Source organism: Lycium ferocissimum, chromosome 7 (assembly GCF_029784015.1).
Source record: "Lycium ferocissimum isolate CSIRO_LF1 chromosome 7, AGI_CSIRO_Lferr_CH_V1, whole genome shotgun sequence".
NCBI lineage: Eukaryota > Viridiplantae > Streptophyta > Magnoliopsida > Solanales > Solanaceae > Lycium > Lycium ferocissimum.
Genome location: NC_081348.1, coordinates 24,239,487 through 24,259,481, shown reverse-complemented (window position 1 = coordinate 24,259,481; position 19,995 = coordinate 24,239,487). Strand labels below are relative to the sequence as shown.

Sequence of the window (19,995 nt, the reverse complement as noted above, 5' to 3'; positions counted from 1 at the left end):
TTAGAGGCCACATGTCATATCTAGTATTATAAAATCGGCGTTAATGAAAAATGACATGGATGAGTCATTTTGATAACTCAAAATTTACATTCATACCTCAAACAGAGCGATGGCGTAAATGAGTCAAACTATTGATGAGTGGCATAAATGAAATGGCCATTTATGTCTTATAGTTATTATCATGGCATAAATGATATCATTTTTATAGTTGAATGGCGTCGATAAATGGTAAATTGCCAAACTATTGATGAGTGGCGTAAATGAGCCATTTCCGATAGTTGGATAACATATTTGAGCCTTTTCCCTAAAAAATATTCACTTTTTTCCGATTTTTTTTTCACTTTTTTTACTTTTGGCTGTTTGGCCATAAATATTCGGAATACAACTTGAAGTTGTATTCTGAAATACCAAAAACAAGAAAAACTTATTTTTCAATTTTTTTTCACTTTTTAAAACTATATTTCACCAAAAATTACAATTTTAAAAACTATGGCCAAACACAACTCCAACTTCAAAAATTAAAAAAATAGTGAATATGTTTTTGATATTTATAGCCAAACGCCTACTAAATTTCCCCAAATCTCCATGAATACTCCAAAATTTCTGCACAAATGAGTTCCCTAATAGACCTAGCAGAAACCCTAACCTCAATCTTCTCCGATACTACTCCATCATCACCATCGAACGATCCTCAGTAAATATTTTGAGGTGATAATATTTTGTTGTCTTACTCGCGTGAGAGGTTCTGCATCAGTAAATTATAGTTTAAGAAGACTTAGCAATTTTCTGTGTATCAGCAACTTTTACTCATTCTTTGTTTTATTGTTTAGGCAAGCTCTTCATCTCTCTCACTCTCATGCTTCCTTTTGTATTTTCCCTCTTTTTGCCCCGAAAGATTTCTTGAGCTCATCTGTCTGATAGTCCAGTTTGTAAAACTCTGAAGCTGATATTAGTTCACTGTGAGTTAGGCAGCTGCGAAGCATTCATTTTTTCTATGTCATGTTTGTCTGTCCTGCTTTATAGTAGATGATCTGATCTAGTCGATCAAACTGTGTGGTCATTATAAGTTCTTGACTTAACTCATTGTGTGTTATATGTTTCACTAACAAGGAAAAAAGAGTATTAAATTGGACTACTTAATTTGTTATAATTTCAGCTCCTACCTTTTGGTTTTTTATTCAAGTTCACTAAAAAAGCCAAGTTATGACCGTGGAATTCAGGGTGCAACATCTCACTAATATGAAGCCATTCCTTTTAAGACGAAATCAAGAGCTTGATGAAATATAATCATCAATTTCTTGTTACAAATTTGTGAATAGTTGAACTTATAGTTCATATGGTGGAAATGTACAGTCATGACTTCTCTAAATTAGCTTTAAAAAACATTGGAAGTGTCTTCTGTATTTCAGGCTTCTACAAATCCTCTTCTTGGAACTGCATGAACTGGAAGCCCATCATTGATCTGGAGTGTAAACATGGTTCTATAAGTTACTTCTTTAATATCATCGGATAATTTGAACCTAAAGAAATGGAGAAGAGCCATTGCTAATATCTTCATTTGTCGGTAAGCAAAATCTTTGCCTAGACATATTCTTGGACCAGCCTGTTGATTTTATAAACCAACGAGTTAGAGAAAAGATAAATTGATGCAGCCCCCGTCATGAAGATTTAGCAGTATATCCCTTATGGTATTCTTACCCCAATGACAGATTACATACAATACAGGCCAAACAATTACATACCAAAGTAAACTATTATCTCGCAGTTACAAACTAGCATAAGCATAAATACTTGACCAGCTCTCAACTAAAACTCGACATCTTTGAGCAAAATCTCCCATTTTTTCTAACTATACTTAACAACAACTATATAGCCTCACTCAGGGATCACCTATATCAGTTCCGGAGTCCTTATGCATGAAGGTTTAATGTAATTAAAACATATTACTTACATGAAATGCTATGAATTTGAACGGTGACGCTGGCTGGAAAATCCCATCTTTCAACCATCTTTCTGGTCGGAAATCCTCAGCATCATTACCCCAAATGTAAGACATTCTCCCCATTGCATAGGACATATAATAGACTCCGTCCCCCTTTCTGATGTGAAATCCATCAGGAAGAACATCATCCGCGTCCGCGCACCTGCCATCCTGAATATCAACAAATAACATTTTGCATACGACAAATAGTCACATATAGATACAAGAGATTAGAAATGATAGAGTGATTTGGTTTTGGTTATGAATATATTGCAGTTTTTTGGACAGAAGTTATACCACTGGGACAGCAGGGTATAGCCTCAAGGTCTCTGTCAATGTCGCATGAAGATAATGCATTTTCTCAAGGACTTCTTCTGTTATACTCGCTACAAAATCATTCACACTTCCATTATCATTCATGTTACTCCCAACAACTTCACTTATTTCCTCAACAACTTTTACTTGGATCAAGGGGTTCTTGCAGAGCACATAGAAAAACCATGAAAGAGTATTAGCAGTACTATCTTTGCCAGCAAGCATGAAATTCAGTATAATATCTCTGAGATACCGATCAGTCATTTTCTCTGGATCCTTCTTACTCTCTAGCAGAAACCTTGAGAGTATGTCCTCCTTATCCATCTTGCAGAACATACAAAAGGTTAACAATAATGTTAGACTCAAAAGAGATTGCAAAATAGCTTTAGAAGACGGAAATGTTTCATTTGTAGCTCTCCTAACGTTTTAATAATCACAAATTAAGACTCACAGGATCTTCTTTCATTTCTAACTGCATGCGCCTTGTTATAATTAGTTCATCAACGAATTCTCGGATGAATTTGATGTTCTTTTTCAGGAGAAATTCAGAGCCAATGTTGAAGTATCTCTTAAGCTTCCAGAATGGATCGACATAACGCCAATATGTTAATGCATTTGAATCATCAAAGGCCTTGATGAATTCATTATCATCTCCACTTGATCCATCCAGGCAGTTCAAATCCACTCCAAAGCCAACTTTGAATATTGAATCCAGGGAGCATCTCATTAGCAGTTCCTACAAGTATGGTAGCATAGTTTAGTGATAAAACTGGCTAGCGATATACAACAATATACCCAGTGTGATCCCATAAGTGGGGTCTGGGGAGGGTGGGGTGTATGCAGACCTTACCCCAACCTTGGGTAAGGTACGTAGATAAAAAGAAGCGAACAGAAGATGCTAAATAATGCGATGATGTTATTCGCTTGTATGGCAAAGTATTTATACAAAATATGTACAACACCTGTATCAACAAGATAAACTTGAAAAAAGATAATGCCTATCAAAAGAGAGCCTAAATAGGAGGAGAAAGTTACACAAAATTCCTAAGATTAGGATTTACAAAAATAGGGAATCTACAGCAGTAAGGAGTCTTGAGTGAACAGGTAATCTAGTAGTCATCCGTTATTAGTAGAGAGGTTGTTTCCTATAAGACCTCAACTCGAGAAAAGCATTTTGAAAACAGGTTTGAAAAATACAAGAGTAAAAAACTATGATGAAAAAGCTAAAGAAGAGAAAAATATTGACAGCAAAATAGTAGAGATAACAAAGTAAAAGGAATAACATCAGTAGTAAAATTGAGGAATACGATAATACTAGCACAATAGTAGTGAGACTGATAAGTAAAAACTGACTAGTGATACAACCCTGAAGTTTATAAAGCTGCTCGGTGACTTACTTGCATATCAAAAATTTTGTTGGCAAGAGAGAACTCAAAAACCTTGCTGACCAATTTGGTTGCTCCTTTTCTGAAAACTATGCAGCTAAAGTCTCTCAAGACCCTAGCTGAGAACTCGAAGCTCGCAAGCTTTCTCTGCTGCTTCCATTTCTCACCGTCCACGGCGAATATCCCTTCGCCAAACAAATCCATTAATACCTCTTGATTGCGCTTGCCTTTAGTGTACTTGCCAAAGTTGGTCTTAAGAATGTGTTCAACATTTCGTGAATCAGTGGTATATGTTTCACTCTGCTCCGGCGCCAGAAGCCGGAAAGTAGGGGTCTTTTTAGCCACTTCTGTTTGATAATCATAGAGTCTGTTGAAGTAGATCAGTTGTTGAAACATAGTTCCCACCACTGGTGCATATTTGGGGTTTCTGATTGACTTGCCAGCATAGATCCTTACTATTAAAACTAAAATAGGAGTCACACAAATGAATAACAAGGTAGCTATACGGGTGAGGATGGTATAGAGAATATCCATTTCTTTTTTTCAGGAAGGTTGTATATTGGAGAAATGACAACCATCTCTATATACTATATGATGCGCATGCAAAGACAAATCAAGAAAACTGTTGCAAGTGATATAAGCAGCATCCTTGCCAAAAGTTCAAAAATAATACGCCAAGGAAATTTTAATCAATTACGAGTCTTGCTGAGTGGGAGCAAGGAAAAATATCAAGGTCCTAATCATACAGAAAATGAATTGAAAGAAACCTGCATAATAAACAAAAGATGATGTTGCTATCCTCTTTGAAAAAGGAAATTAGAGGTTGGGACATCACACATAGCGTAAGGTTTATATAATCTGCAACTTACCCTGCAGTCTTTGCTTCTTTGTCCTCCCATCAAGTGGCGTAGCTAAGAATTGTGTTAAGGGTGTTCAAACTTTTGAAAAAACGAATATTTTTTTCTTATGAATAGGTGCGGCAACTTTTTTTTAAATCAAACTCATAATAGTTAGCAATCTTAAAAACACTTGTAATAGAAAAGCAAACAAAAATCTCATATTTAATCAGCAAGAAAAACTAAAACAACAAATTCAAAAAGTCATCACATATATTTTGTTAGCAAAATAAACAAGAATAGCATTTTTAATAGAAAAAACTCACTTTACAAGCAAAAATGAAATTTTAATGGGGAAATCATGCCTCTACTGCTAACAATACAAGTAAAATTGACATTTTCAATAGGGGGGTCACACCCTTGTAGCGAATATAAATTTATACAAATTGAAACAAAAAATTTGACAGGGTGTACTGTTACATAATTATTACCCTATCTTAATTTCAAAATGTTATCTATGCAAACATTTATTATTCTTCCGAGCATGACAAAACTAAATTAAAGATCAAGGTGTGCGCAATCTGATTCAGAGACCGTCCTTAATTTAAAAAAAAAAAACTAATTAAAGAATTTACTACAGTAAATATAAAAGTAGATAAACATGAGTCTCGAAGAATAAAACTAAGAAATTCATGCTCTTCATGCGAACATTCTCATCATAATTTAAATGCTAAAGAGTTCTAAATTAAATTGGCCACTAGGGAGAGTTAAAATTTCTTAATGATAAAGACCTTTAATTTGATTTCATTCTAGAGTTTCTTAATGGACTAAAAAACTTATAAACTTGATTAAGAACGTAAAAGCAAAGCTTTCAGTTTGGACGTTTTTGTGCTTTTTCAATTCAATGTCATTATCGGAAAAAAAAACAAAAAAAAGAAAGAAAAAGAAAAGGAAAAAATCCAAGGAACAGGAAAAAAAAAAGTAGAAAAGGTGAAAAGAACAATAAATAAATAAATAAAATATGCATAGAAAATCAAAAAGAAAGGACAGAAAAAGGGAATGAGTGTTAATTTTGTTTTGTCAAAAAATGTAGGACAATATTCAAAGTAGTGCTCTGGGCAAGATCGAGCTTGCGAGTTTCAAGTAGCTTTGAACATACTTAACTATTGTGCTACACCTCTAACTTGAATCAAAGGTCTTCATATTCTTATATTAGTTACAAGAAATTTTTGACCTATATACACAATATAATTTTTTGATGAAAGATGTTCAACTGATCACCCATCATAAAAAAAACTTAAAAAGAAGAGTTCCTTAATTACGTAATTCTAAAATAGATCGGGAATTGAATTCATTCTAAGATCTATTTATTAAAAGAAGACGGTATGCCGCCACTCGGACTCGAACCTTGATGTATTAGCATTGCTTCCTAAGAGCAGCGTGTCTACCAATTTCACCGTAGCGGTCCATCTTGAACGCATAATAGCCCATAAGCAATTGTAGAAATTGAGGAAGCTATTTTAGTTTAGTATCACCCTCCTACCACATATCTCCACCCGAGCTCCCTTCCATTCTTAACTCTATGTTTACGAGCACTAATTTAACTTGACTAACAAGATTAATGCTAACATGAATATAAACGATTATGTGATCATTTTATTTGTTTTAAAACTATCATTTTATTTATTGTTTTTTAAGCGGTGTCATATATGAACAAGTAAATACATACAAAGATAGTAATACTTTTTCTTTTTTCACCACTAATAAGTATTACTACACTAATTGAGAGATGCGGGGGTGAAAAAAAAAAAGAGCCAGAGATAAGGTGTCAATGGTTATCAAAAAACTGACTTAATTGACCGAACTGTACCGTACAGAACTAATTTTTAGGGTTTTTTAATAAAACCGATTATTTTTATATAAATTTATAACCATACCGAATAATTAGGTTGGTTTTTAATTTTATAAAAATAAACCGAAAAAATACTGAATCATACCAAATAAGTCTATATGTGTAAAATATATTTTATATATTAAATTTAAATATAATAAAAGATGAAAATTTTCGCCTTGGGTTCGGGATGATAAAAACGCTACAAGCCGGCAACATAATTAACACTTAAAGTTTCAAGGTTAAAACCTATTATACTACTCATTGAAATTAAATTAGTTCTAGCAGCCCGAGTAGTAACTAACTTGTAAGCTACAAGATATTCTAACAATCTTGGATAGAAAACTACAAAGTATTCGATATCTTTCTTTTTGTATGATTTTAAATTTATCTTATTGGATACTTAATCCTAATAGACTCTATTCTTGTGTCCCATCTTCATTGACTTTTGCCCCCTCGTGCGATCTAAATTATACTTTTTATCTTTGCTTAACATTGTTTTACACAATCGTAAAATAGTGGGATCAATCTTTATTCTTGTCGTCTTTTATATTTTCTTGATTCATCACCCTTTAAATAGTAAAAATGTCTAGAGAGTTTTTGCCAAAGTCGTATAGAAGTATGCATGATATCGTGTTTTAACTTTTTACTAGTGGCTATAACATGATGTTCTTTTTCTAAAAAAATGAAAATTAACCGAACCGTATCGATACCGAAAAGAAATCAAGATGATGGGACAGTTTCGAAAAGTCTAATTTTGATTCTATAAAATCAAATAACTAAAAAATTGATATGATATAAATTTTATAAAATAACAGCCCGAACCGTACTATTGACCACCTTAGCCGGATATTCTTCCCTTCATAAAAAAGAAAGAAATTGAATGCGAATAAGAAGGAACTGGGAACAACTTGATTTTCAAGCGACCAATAGAATATCTTAGAAAAGTCAAATCTGAAATTACAGTAGTACTACATTCTCCATTAATCACCCCCTTAATATTCACAATCATATCTTAAATCTCATTAAATTTACATTCATACACCAAACAGGGCCTTAAGATAACTAAATTTCCCCAAATCTCCATGAATACTCGAAAATTTCTCCACAAATGAGTTTCCTAAAAGACCTAGCAGAAACCCTAACCTCAATCTTCTCCGATACTACTCCATCATCACCATCGAACGATCCTCAGCAAACCTCCGGTGATCGGACGATGGACGGTGTTGCCACGGGGAATGAACGGGCGGCGTATAAGCTAAAAGGATACTTTGAATTGGCTAAAGAAGAGATCGCTAAAGCTGTTAGAGCTGAAGAATGGGGATTGGTAGATGATGCTATTTCACATTACCAAAATGCCCAAAAGATACTCAACGAAGGGATATCTACTCCTGTTCCTTCCTATATAACTTCTAGGTATTCTGTTTTTTGTAATTTTTACAATTTCAATCAAGTTCGGATTTTTTTGTTGTATTTGTGTATGTTATTGTTAGATTAGATTTATTAGAGGCTTAATGGTGCAATATTTGAATGAATGACTGGGTCTTTGATAGAGGCAAATCCAAGAATTTAAGTTAAGTGGTGCAGAGTCTATCGAAAGAAAACAGAGTATTCTAACGAACAAATGGGATACATTAGATAGAGAGAGAGGTAGAGCAAATGAACTGACATTACTGATTAATTCTCTAAAAGAGAGTACAGTCGTTACTGATTACAATTTACATCTATATACTATCGAATACAAGAGAAGAGAAATTGGCGGGAAAAGTAGTTACAGTTTAACTAACAGCTCAGGGCATGCGCCCTTCACGTGGCGATAACAGAAATTGTAAAGCTAACTAACCGACTTGGCCAGCTCATCCTAACTAACTTGCCAGCTGTAGATGCAAACTAAAAGGATCATAACATTTTATGTAGAAAGATGTATTTTTCTTATTAAAAAAAGTTGTTCAACTACACACAGACATGTATGGTTCAAGTTGAGAGATCAGCGGTTATGATTAGACCTTAGCTCATTGTATGCTTAAAAATGTTTAAATTGAATGAGTATAGGCAATATAATTTGCTGAAGTGGCGGTGCTAGGGAGGATAAAAATAATCTAATGCTCGGTGGTTGAGTGGAATGGATATAGAGGATTATATAGTCAACCCAGACTAGTTTGGGATCGAGGTGTATTTGATTGATTGCTTGTTTGGTTGGGCTGGGACTTCTGAAGAAGGGATGAAGGGCGATCTCTTTTACCTCTAGAACTCTATTTAACTTTCTAAACATAACTTGTCACGTGTGATTGTCATGTCGCATTTTAAGTTTTTAACTATTACCCTTCGTTGCAGTAAAATGGAGAGATACATGCATTCTGCAACTACTTTTTCAACTATGTATATGCTTTAGCATCACGGATAGCTGGAGAACCATGACCAGTCTGCTTCTTATATGAGTTGGCTTCTTGTCTATATCTCAGACTAACACTGTTCTTACTCTACTTAATATGAGTTTTATGTAGATAGTAAAAAATTCTGAATTTTCCTTTAAATATTGTTACTTCTACTTGTGTGCAATTGAGCATCATACACATGTACAGAATGATAATTCATTGAACACCAAGATCCTGCAATTCTGTTGGTTATCTTTGACTCAAAAACAGATCTTGCAATTCTGTCTGTGTAGATTGGGTTCTTGTGTTTTAAACAATTGTCCATCTCTTTTTCTTTCTGTAGCAGGAGTTCCTTTGATTTTTTAGATTTTTGGAATAGCATGTCGGCAGCAGTAGGTACATAGGAAGGGAAGTGGGTTGGTTTGCTTCAATATACCTAGTAAAATGAACAGAAAACCTTCCGATTAAAGTAATATGTGGAAATAAATCATTCTTTTCTGTCATGTGTGATTTTCTTGGCCATCTGATGGATTACGGACTAATTGAGCCACAACTCTCCTCTTGCGGTTTCTAAACAGTGAACACGAGAAGGTGAAATCATATCGTCAAAAGATATCAAAATGGCAGTCTCAAGTTTCAGACAGACTTCAGACTTTAGGTCGACGAGCAGGTTAAAAAATCCTTTTCTTTCTTGCATTCAGTTTCTAATCATATCTTAATCAGCAGGAAGAATAACTGAGTACTTATCTTGCTTCTCTTTGCCCATACCCCCATTTCAGTTGGCACATCTTCAGTCAAGGTATGAACTGCTGTGTGAAGTGTAAGCTTTGTTCTGTTGAGTAGACAATTTCAGATGTTCATTTCAAGGAAACAATTATATCTTTTCCATCTGATGGAATTGCAGTTCTCTTTCATATCTCATCCTCATGGCGCATCCTAATAACTCTACTCCTTTTTTAACTTTAGAGCTTCACCACGAGCTCTTGGTGCTAATGTGGAGCAATGTTGTTACTCAAAGTGGTTCTTCTCTTTGATGCATCTGCCTGCTGTCATTTCTATATTTCTTTTTCCAATTTCTTAGTTACGATGTCCTAGTAATTATTTTGTTAATAAAAGTGATGTAATTAGTTATTTACATGCCGGGCACTTTACCCTCCCCAGACCCCACTTTTGTCTCTCTACCTCTTAAGGTAAGGTTAAGGTCTGCGTACACTCTACCCTCCCCAAACCTCACTTTGTGGGATTTCACTGGGTATGTTGTTGTTGTGTGCTGGGCACTGTGAACGAAACCATGTTTAGCTGGGCTGTTAGAAGCAGAAGAGAAGATGTAGGGCATGGGATGTTGCTTCACTCAGTTATGTGGACCATGTGGAGAGAGAGGGATGGGGAAGATTTGAGGGAGTAGAGGAAGACTTTGTACGCTTGAGGAATGGCCTCTTTTCCCTTGTTTCTTTTTGGTGCACCCATGAGGTTCCTTTTTGTACAGATGACTGGGTGTCATTCGTAGGAAACTATAAACCATGTCTTTTTCAAGGTTTTCTATTTTTGGTATACTTCCTGTATACGGGCACGTTTTCTGCCCTTTCTTTAATTAAATTTATCATAACCTTAACAATAAAAGAGGCTAATCCTCTTTATTTGTCACTTGAAAGGAACTAAAACACTCTCACATAGGGGTTCTAAACAAGCCAAGCTCAACCTTCAACAAGGTCGTTTTGGTTTTGATGCAATTTGACCATAGATAGAGCTGGGCCAAGCTTGATGTAGAAGGCTTGAGCATAGCTCTATCACTTTACTTATGAAGGGTTCAACTTGTATGTCCTATTCAACGGAGAATACTAGAAGTCCCAGTGGCAAGACTACAATAGGAAGTTTATTTTAAATGGATAGTACGAATCATTCGGTAAACTTTGGGTTTACCCTGTGCGCACCCAAAGGGTAGCGGCTGCGGGTTCCCATGTCATCAAAAAAAAAAAAAAAAACTTTGAAGATGGCCGTCAAATCCTTTTGAAATGAAATTATGTTATCATACAAAGTTTTACTATCTGAGCTAGTCATTTGCCACCAGGCTGGTTTGGTTCATGGTACCCCTACTCCCACTGGGGTGTACTTTTGAACGAAGCCTGAGTTGGACATGTCTTGAATTTCTGGGTTTAAGTTGCAGAGTGGGTTAACTGTTAAGTATCATTTGATCATAATGGATTTTGGCATGTTCTCCCCAGCATTCAGCACCACAAACCCAAAGAGTGGCTGTTTCACAATCAAGTTCGTCTGCTCGAAAAGGAGTATCTCGATCTGTGCCTGGTTCAGGGAAAGACAGCTCTGTTATGAGGGTTCCGAGTAATAGCATATCAAGCCGTAAACCTTCAGAGGAATCTGCCACTGCTAGTGGGTATGATCCAAAGTTGGTGGACATGATAAATTCTGTAATTGTGGATAGAAGCCCTTCTGTTAAATGGGAAGATATTGGTGAGAAGCCAAAGTTTTATCCTCTCCATGTCCTCCTACCCCTATGTAATGATTTGTAAAATATTTTAATCATGAATTTGGTTTTCCTGCAGCTGGCCTTGAAAAGGCAAAACAAGCTCTCTTAGAGATGGTAATTCTACCAACCAAAAGAAAGGATCTCTTCACTGGCTTAAGAAGGCCTGCTCGAGGTATTGTTTCTATACGTGAATAACATTATAACACAACCAGGAACTTGTTTCTGACAAGGTTGATGTTATTGTATTACAGGTCTACTTCTTTTTGGCCCGCCAGGTACTGGAAAAACCATGCTTGCCAAAGCAGTAGCATCTGAGTCCCAGGCCACATTTTTCAATGTGTCTGCTTCTGCGTTAACATCAAAGTGGGTGTGTGTCTCTTTTCTTTGTGTCTTTTAATTGAGTTTGTTTTGTATCATTTTGATATACTGAGCTTCATTTATGACAGGTCGGAGAGGGTGAAAAGCTTGTCAAGACACTTTTCATGGTTGCCATTTCCAGGCAGCCATCTGTAATTTTCATGGATGAGGTGAGACTTTATCAGAAATTATTATGTCAGTTGATGCCTTGGCTAATATATTATTCAATGTTTTTCCTACTAGGCCTTCAGTTAATCAATACAAGAAATACCTACAAAATAATTAAGTCCTCGTCAATTGTCTTCTTCACTAATATCTGTTAAACGTATAAATAAATTAGGAACTTATCTCTCTTCCATCAAACATGGACTTTCTTTGGTGGGTGGGGGACAAATTAAATAGAAAAAGTGAAAGAGTGATCTGAGTGAAAATCGCTTCCACCTCATACTTTTGCTAGATTCCTTCATGATCTGGATAAGTCATAAGTGCACCTTCTATCTTGACCTACTTCAATGCCTTTGAAATTTGCTAAATCGTTTACGGACAGCCAATATCATGTTTGATTACGAATTAAAACACTGCCCTTTATTTATTTCAATTTGAGGGTTTCTTTTTTGCGCAGATTTTGGTTCCTTTCTTTCTTGGTCCCTCGTCTTGGTACATTTCTCCTTTTTTTCCTTCTTAAAAAAAAAAAAAAAAAGAAGATAAATTCTGAATTAGCTGACAAACTATCTGCCATTAAGTTTTGTTGTCAGTTTCCAAAGTCTAATGAACTTGACACATCTATCAGGTGAAAGTGAAGTTTTCTTGGTCAAGTATTGGATAGACCTCTGTAGGATTTGCAATATTTGCTATGCGATTTTGGAAAGTAATTAGCTGCGTATAGATTATCTGTTTGCCTCAAACTGATTGGAATTCTTACTTTCATCCTTGACATTTGTCTAGTATGTCTTTGTTTTGATCCTGTATATGAAGTATCTTATGATTCTTGCAGATACTCTGGTTAAAGCTGCCTGTATTTTTTCTCTTCACTTATCTAAAAAAAATAAAAAACAAATTAGTATTTTTCTTTTAGACTTTGCTGCTTAGAAAGTATGTATCTGTTATTAGGCTTGCTTGGGTCTTTCATTGATAAAGACATCTAAATATGCATCCATCACTTATTGGTAGCAAACCTTACTTTCAGACTATCTTTGTGGTTAACAGATAGATAGTATTATGTCAACTAGGACTACCAATGAGAATGAAGCGAGCAGAAGGTTGAAGTCTGAGTTTCTAGTTCAGTTTGATGGGGTGACATCAAATTCTGATGGCCTGGTAATTGTAATTGGTAAGCTTCATGCTGTTTCTGTACTATTATCTTAGTTATGGAGTTTCTCACAGATAGCTGTTCCTGCTAACTGATGCTCATGGCTTAGTGTTTTCTGCGTGTAATTATTGTCAAAAGATCATTTTCTTCTTCTCTAAGTCTGCGCTTTACGACATCTATTGCATTAATCCCCTAGCAAGTTGATTCCTGTAAGTCAACATATAAAGGAAATGCCACAAAAGTGCCAGGTTTTTATGGAGGCTCCATGAAAGTGCCACTGAAAAGAGAATGTTCTGGGGAATATTACTGTCTATGACGATAAACTATCAGAAAAAGATTAAAAAAAGAACGTAGCGACCAAAAAAAATATAAGAATGTAATCATATAACCAAGATCTGTCAACTGCTTATTGCAAACTATTAGAAAACATAAAGAACCTAATGACCTAGTATGCTCAAGACACCATGCTTTACCTTGACACTACAAAGATGGTGGGTATTTGATATACACTAAGGAAAAGCCATTTTTACCAAACCTTTTCTAGTCTGGAACTCTGGTGTGCTGGGATTTTAAATGTCAAACTGCTTCCGATGCAGTGACTTTTAGAGGGGCCCTCTGAAATTTCAGTAACTAACTTATTCCTTTTTCTATATTATACCCTCCCGCCCATGAAAATTTGAGAATTATAGATTTTCAAGATTGTTGAGCATATGTTATCAGGCTACAGAAGTTGATCTTTTTGGTCCTTGTTTTCTCTAGTAATTGTGTCTGAGCTGTCTGCCTATGCTAATGCAGGTGCAACGAATAAGCCACAGGAGTTGGATGACGCTGTTCTAAGGAGATTGGTAAGTGCTGGCACTAGATCAGGATGCAATCTGTGTCTGAGGACGTAGTTGTGATTTCATCATTGGCTTGCTTAAACTTTTTTTTTTTTTTTTTTGGTTTTGTTTGGATCTGATAGGTAAAGTAGATAATACTGACAAAAGTGATGGACATGAATATAAAGGGTGTACAACTATACTTCACCGCTATATGTTTGAGTTTGTACTTGACAAAATCCACATAATTCTCATGTATAGTGTAAGAAGTTACATTGGCCCATCTTATACATCACCGTTTTCAAAGAAAAGTTACGTAGGCCCTTCTTCTCTAACAAATCATTAAAATAACCCAATTAATTCTTGATCAAAGAAAAAAACAACTTACGTTTTCAGTTCTCACTTTGATATCCTTGCAGCATCTTACTGGGAAATTCAAATTTGGACTATGGGAGTACGTGTGCCACATTACTAAAATACTCGACTCTGAAAACTAAGTGAAATGATCTGAATCTGACCACCAGCTTATAATAAGAAGAATGTAGATTAGTAGAGTAACTAAATTGCAAAATCGCTTCACAAGCTGTCCCTTGTTTAAAGAGTAGTTTCCTTTCGTTGTCTATGATCATAGAAGCTTAATTAGTATGTTACTAACAATGTGAATTGTTATTTAAAATACTAAGAAAACTGTAAGGATGTTTTCTTCTTAATGTGCTTGTTACTGTTTGAAACAGGTGAAAAGAATATATATACCTTTACCTGATGCTAGTGTTAGAAGACAACTTCTGAAACACAGACTAAAGGGAAACGCTTTTTCTTTGCCTGGTGAGATTGCATTTGAGAACTAGATACATTATTATTTTGAAGATGTTGGCTAACTACTGTCTGTTTGTAGACCATAAAGAAGAGTTCCCATTTAAAATGAGGAGTTATAATAATTTGCAAAACCCCCTTCCTCCCCTTAAAGGTTTAATGAAGTCAGTCAATATTGAGATCTATGTACTTGTCTTATCCGGATGTTTCAGTTACCATGACCACTTTAGACCAATCAGCAATATGAGATGTGAAATGTGGATAACAGCTACATACATGCATGATGATGTGCAAGTTCTTAACCAAGTATCAAATGTACAAAATTTAAACAAAAGAAAAAAGGAAATATCAAAAGACCTTGATAATTTTGTCTTATTCAAACTGGGGGTATAAGGAAGCTCTTGTAATGCGTCCCCCTTCCTTCTTTTCCTTCCATATTAGCTCGGCAGAAGTCTATTATGATTGAACATGTCTAATGTACTTATGAGCAAAAGTAAGATAGTCTTGCAAGCTAGAGCTCTTTTAAATAATGGTGCTTGTGTCATTGTTTATCACTGATTTAAGTTTTCCCTACTTCTACAAAAATCTTGCGCACTTGCTGCTGGCGTAAGGCCAACCACAGCTTCCCTAGACTCCTCTTTTATGAGGGTGGCGGTTGTCTCTGCATGAGGGTGGGAGAGTTGTCTTTCACTCACATCCATTTTTTAGTGGGAAGACTCAAGGCCATTTCCCAATATTCTTCTTTATGTGAAAGCCTATCAAGCATCTCTGAAATGGTTAGCTTGAAAAACAAAACATGCTTCACTTCTGTTCTTCATTTTCGTGAAGCAAGCTTGTCCTCTATATGAGCTTGAATTTATATCGTGTTATCAATAAGTTCAATGTGTGTTATGGACTTATCTTTCTAAAGCTTACTGATAATCCTGTTCGTTTGTTTATGCTCAAACTGTTTTTTCTTATACAATCTTTATGAGGATGACACAGGATCAAATCTAATCATTTGAAGGACTTATTATTGTATTTGGAGAGACCATTTCTTTTTATTTTCTGAAATAGTAAGCAGAGTTCTTAGTTTAATCGCCTGCTATTGCAATGTCATCTAATTCAGTTTTGTTTACTGGATGATAGATGGAGATCTAGAACGACTAGTGAGAGACACAGAAGGTAAAAAGTGCTAAAGGTTTTGCCATTGGAAATTTTCTTAACTGAACATCTGATTCTTAAGAACCTTTACCAACATATCTTGTTTCTCATGGGAAGCTCATCTGAAATCTACTGTTCCACAGGGTATTCTGGAAGTGATCTTCAAGCCTTGTGCGAGGAGGCTGCAATGATGCCGATCAGAGAGCTTGGTGCTAATATTCTCTCAGTCAAGGCAAATCAGGTGGTAACTCTCTTCTGGAGTTTACAGTGCTACCTTTTTAATTTGTTTGCCAGTAGTGGTTAATGATTCTGCATGCAATAAAAGCATACTTCCAAGAGTAGCTGAAATACTGCTCCAAAGATATGCCCTTGTAATCTTCTATGAAGTTGAAATCTGAAGACTACTCTTCCCATGCTCATTTAGGTAAATTGGACACGCTTCTCATTTGGGCTATCTCTAAGTGTGTGACTCTTTTACTGAAGTTTGTACAATTTATAAGATTTTCAAGAATTAAATTCGTTTGAAATTTGAACTCTCTGCTCAACCTTGTCAGGTATAGGACGGCAGGAGTATTCATACTCCTAATAGTTCCCTTGAAAAACCCAAAAGGTTGATGTCATTTGTTAGATGTCAGTTTGAGTTTGTTATACACCTTTGGATGCACTATCTGAAATTGGATAGCAAGAATACTTAAACGCTTAGTGAAGAGCAGTGGTTAAGACAATTTGGAAATAGCTTTTTAAAATCTCTACGTTGCTTTTGCAATTCCATAATTTGTATGTTTCTATCTCTGAGGTTTGAAGATTGACGAACACTTGGAAGCAAGTCTATTTGCGTACCAACCATGTTGATCGATGACTAAAATTGTGGTTATTGACTCAATTCAAAATTGGTGCTCTGATTTTGCAGGTGAGGGGTTTAAGATATGGAGATTTTCAAAAGGCCATGACAGTGATTAGGCCTAGTCTGCAAAAGAGCAAGTGGGAGGAGCTTGAAAGGTGGAATCAAGAGTTTGGTGCCAACTAAGGGCCCAACTCTTGAATATTTTGTGCAATATGAAGTAAAGCGAAAACAAAAGTTTATGATAGGGAAGCGGACGTTTTTTTTTTTTTTTTGGGGGGGGGGGGGGGGGGGACTGGTCAGTGTCCTGACTGTACGTGTACATACTTGAGAACTTACAATTGATTATTATCCATAATTTGGATATTACTAGGTACATAATTCCCAGAGAAGCATGTATAGAAGATCACGACGTGTGATACAAGTGTTTTGTAGTTCCCCGCTGTGTCTAGACGTTTGTTTAGAACTGATGGTTCAATATACTGTTGTGAATAGTGGATGACGCTCTTAGCTTTCCCGACCCTTAAATAAATATATCTACGAGGGGAATGATGTCTAACCTCTATTCTTAGCTTGTGCTTGGAATGAACATCCTCATTAACAAACGTCTATATTTTTAACTAAAACATATGACTAATAATCTCACTTTTTTAAATCTAATATTATTATTCCTTATCCCATGAGCCAAATGACATCTACTAGTCTTACAATTAATCTCTAGTATAGCCTAAAGAACTTGGCCCTCCTAGACTAAGTCGATTGGATGGACTTAAAAAAAAACAACTTGACCTTGAGTTCACAAGACGCCATTACTTTAAATTAACACGTCTTAATTCTAATTTGGATATATCAATTGTTCACGGTATAGTAATAATAACTTCGAGTAGTGAATACGATAAGCGGGTGCTTCAATTCCTTGGACGGATGTGTTAGGCTAAATTTTCGAGGCTAGCATCCTTCACCGAGACGAGCCATGATTTTTCCATCTTTGGGGCCAGTGAACGTTGAGTCGAATTGACAATGTTTCAAGTAATACAACACTTCATTTGTGAAGAGAACCAAACACCAAAGTTCATTGAGATAAAATTATCTACATCAAAGCTAAGCTCAAAGATTTATTAAGTAACTTTATCGAAACTGCTCGAGCAGTTAAATAAGGTGAAAAGTTGGAGATCAGAGTTAATTAAAAATTAACAGAGATGTAAACCCAAAGAAGGTAGCATAGAAGAGGAGTTTCGAGAGGCAGGATCAAAACAAAAAATTCAAAAATATCCTCAACCTTTTCACTTGTATCATCATAGAGATAGGATAGTCACAATCTCTAAAGTTTGAATTTTTCTCAGAAATTATCATTTAAAAGCCTTTCTCCTTTTAAAATAATTAACACTAGAAGTTCTCATTTTACTGGCGTTTAGGTCTCTAACAAGGCTAAGACTCCTATTGAGCATTTAATCTAAAGTAAACATATTACCAAGAAAAAAAAAAGTTAATCTCAAGGGGGTGATGGGATCGCCTTTGTAAATTATTTTCTTCCATCATGTCCCTATTTTTCTTGAGTTTGCTGATTCTGAGAGATTTTAAGACTTTTGAAACAACTTCATTTGATGTAAGATTATGTCCAAGTTTTCATCTTCTAACACCCTAATCAACATAGTTTTATAGCTACACACTAATGCATATGATATGAAAGTTGATGTAGAACATGGCCAAACCATCTCAAGCGATCATCTCTTATATTATTCTATGTTCACGTCGTTGTAAATCTGTGGGTGGCTCAGCTTGTAGATCTAAAATTGGCTGGTATCAACTTATATTATACTAAAAATTCTTTTTCCAGGGTCCGCCAAACGCAGTGGACACAATTTATTGAAGTTATCCCTTTAGGACCATGTATAGAAAAGGCCAGATTGTGAGTAGATTTTAATTAGATGAGGCATGATGAGGGTGGGACATAGAGCAATAATTTCACATTTTAAAACCAACCTTCTAGCATTGACACGGGATATCAAAGTTGAGGATGCAGTAGGCAAACATAAGAATTCTCAATAAAAGCTCTCATTGGCCAGCAAATAACTGACATACTAAAAAATAGTCAGCTCTTGCAGAAAATAATGCACTTCATGACCTTTCAACTTAAAATAAAGGCACTAATATGGAGAAGACAAATAGATTGCACTTATTTGGGCAATTTTAAGGTAAAAGGATAATGCTATTATTGTACATACAACTCAAGAATTTGAACCAAGTCATGTACAGATCAAGAAAGGATGGATATCTCACTTGGAGAAACCTCTAAAGCCTCAATAATTCACCACAATTTGCCTGTCACAGCTCACTATCATTCATAATTTTTCTATTCAAGAATATTATATAGGCAAACCCCAAAAGTGGAAAAGGGAGGGGGTGGGGTGGGGAAATTTAACAAGGGAAAGAGAAAAGGGGTGAAATGGGATGCCTCATAAACTAACCTCATAGATAACAAGACAATTTTACAGCCTCTACTATTGTATGAAGTGCTTGTGAAAAAGAAGAAAATGAAGTTTCTTATAAGAGCTATCTATCAACAGCATCAACTGGTAAGGATGTTGTTCTGTGAAGTGAAGCAATGTTCTGGTGAAGAAACTCTTTGCAGTACTAACCATGTCCCTGACGTTCCGGGAACCTTTGATCGCCTCACATTTTCGGGCCCTTTGGGATACCGAAATGGGGCAGCTATTATTGACAAGTCCATTTGATTCTGAACTAATGGTCTTACCACAATCAGAAGATTTTAGTAGAGTTTCAAGACATGAAGTCCTATTCTTTGTCCTCTTCTTTTTCCTCTTAGAGGAACCTGTAGGAGGCTTTGAAGCTTTTGGTGGAAGTCCTAAGTGTTGATCTTTTAGCTCCTTAATTTTTTATTCCGACAGTTCGTTTTAACCCTAAATATGCGTTAAATTTATATGTGAAACATGCAAAAGACACACAACTAAATTCAATCAAGATTTGAGCAGAATGACATACGATGGAAAGGTCAAAGAAATCAAATCTAACCAACAATAGTGGGTTCCACAGGACCTCGGGCCGGGAAACCGAGGCTCTGCTTTATCACGAGCTTTCGATAATGTAAACGAAATAAAACTTATGAACAAACGGGGAACAGAAGCTATATTCTTTATGATTATTGATCTCAATCCTCTCTCTATTCTCAATTGCCAACCCCTTTCTCGAATGGGGCCTCCCCTTTATATAGTAAAGAGTGATGCATCTAGTACAACTCTAAATAAAGCAAATAATCTGCCGATACCGTGTTGGCCGGATTGGCGCCGGAATATCGCAGCGAGAGCCGGATATTTCGGCTTCCGTTACGGCAAGCAGACACCCCATTGAAGTCGCCCCACAAATCCGTCTCGAGCTCTCGATCCCGGGTGTCGTTCGCCCGAGCAACGTAATAAGGGAAAACCGAG

The 19,995-nt window shown here is 35.8% G+C and overlaps 2 protein-coding genes across 3 annotated transcripts; one reads left to right on the top strand and one right to left on the bottom strand.

The window, feature by feature from the left end:
* Window positions 1–1,252: 1,252 nt before the first annotated feature.
* On the bottom strand, window positions 1,253–4,902 carry LOC132063947 (cytochrome P450 704C1). Of its 2 annotated transcripts, XM_059456734.1 has the most exons (6): window positions 4,551–4,902; window positions 3,694–4,448; window positions 2,748–3,032; window positions 2,279–2,620; window positions 1,952–2,152; window positions 1,253–1,603 (listed from the first exon to the last, which is right to left on the bottom strand). In XM_059456734.1, the coding sequence occupies exons 2-6, from the start codon at window positions 4,213–4,215 to the stop codon at window positions 1,406–1,408; spliced, it is 1,548 nt and encodes a 515-aa protein (XP_059312717.1). In that variant the 5' UTR covers window positions 4,216–4,448; window positions 4,551–4,902; the 3' UTR covers window positions 1,253–1,405. The 2 variants fall into 2 exon arrangements, with proteins under 2 accessions (XP_059312717.1, XP_059312716.1); XM_059456733.1 differs by having other exon boundaries at window positions 3,694–4,902.
* A 2,412-nt stretch (window positions 4,903–7,314) lies between these two features.
* LOC132063946 (uncharacterized) lies at window positions 7,315–17,093 on the top strand. The gene is made up of 13 exons (XM_059456732.1): window positions 7,315–7,824; window positions 9,362–9,453; window positions 9,563–9,582; window positions 11,006–11,252; window positions 11,345–11,440; window positions 11,520–11,635; window positions 11,715–11,795; window positions 12,832–12,955; window positions 13,730–13,779; window positions 14,487–14,577; window positions 15,694–15,729; window positions 15,852–15,949; window positions 16,619–17,093. Exons 1-13 carry the CDS (start codon window positions 7,520–7,522, stop codon window positions 16,733–16,735), a joined length of 1,473 nt encoding a protein of 490 aa, XP_059312715.1. The 5' UTR covers window positions 7,315–7,519; the 3' UTR covers window positions 16,736–17,093.
* Window positions 17,094–19,995: the final 2,902 nt, after the last annotated feature.

What these genes read in the sequence shown, in the direction of transcription:
- LOC132063947 (XM_059456733.1), bottom strand. Translation starts at nt 4,215, where the DNA reads ATGGATATTCTCTATACCATCCTCACCCGTATAGCTACCTTGTTATTC. An exon ending in ACAAAATTTTTGATATGCAA is followed by an intron (nt 3,033 to 3,693) that starts GTAAGTCACCGA and finishes CCATACTTGTAG; the next exon opens with GAACTGCTAATGAGATGCTC. An exon ending in TAGAAATGAAAGAAGATCCT is followed by an intron (nt 2,621 to 2,747) that starts GTGAGTCTTAAT and finishes ATGTTCTGCAAG; the next exon opens with ATGGATAAGGAGGACATACT.
- LOC132063946 (XM_059456732.1), top strand. Translation starts at nt 7,520, where the DNA reads ATGAGTTTCCTAAAAGACCTAGCAGAAACCCTAACCTCAATCTTCTCC. An exon ending in CTTAAGAAGGCCTGCTCGAG is followed by an intron (nt 11,441 to 11,519) that starts GTATTGTTTCTA and finishes ATTGTATTACAG; the next exon opens with GTCTACTTCTTTTTGGCCCG. An exon ending in ACGCTGTTCTAAGGAGATTG is followed by an intron (nt 13,780 to 14,486) that starts GTAAGTGCTGGC and finishes TGTTTGAAACAG; the next exon opens with GTGAAAAGAATATATATACC.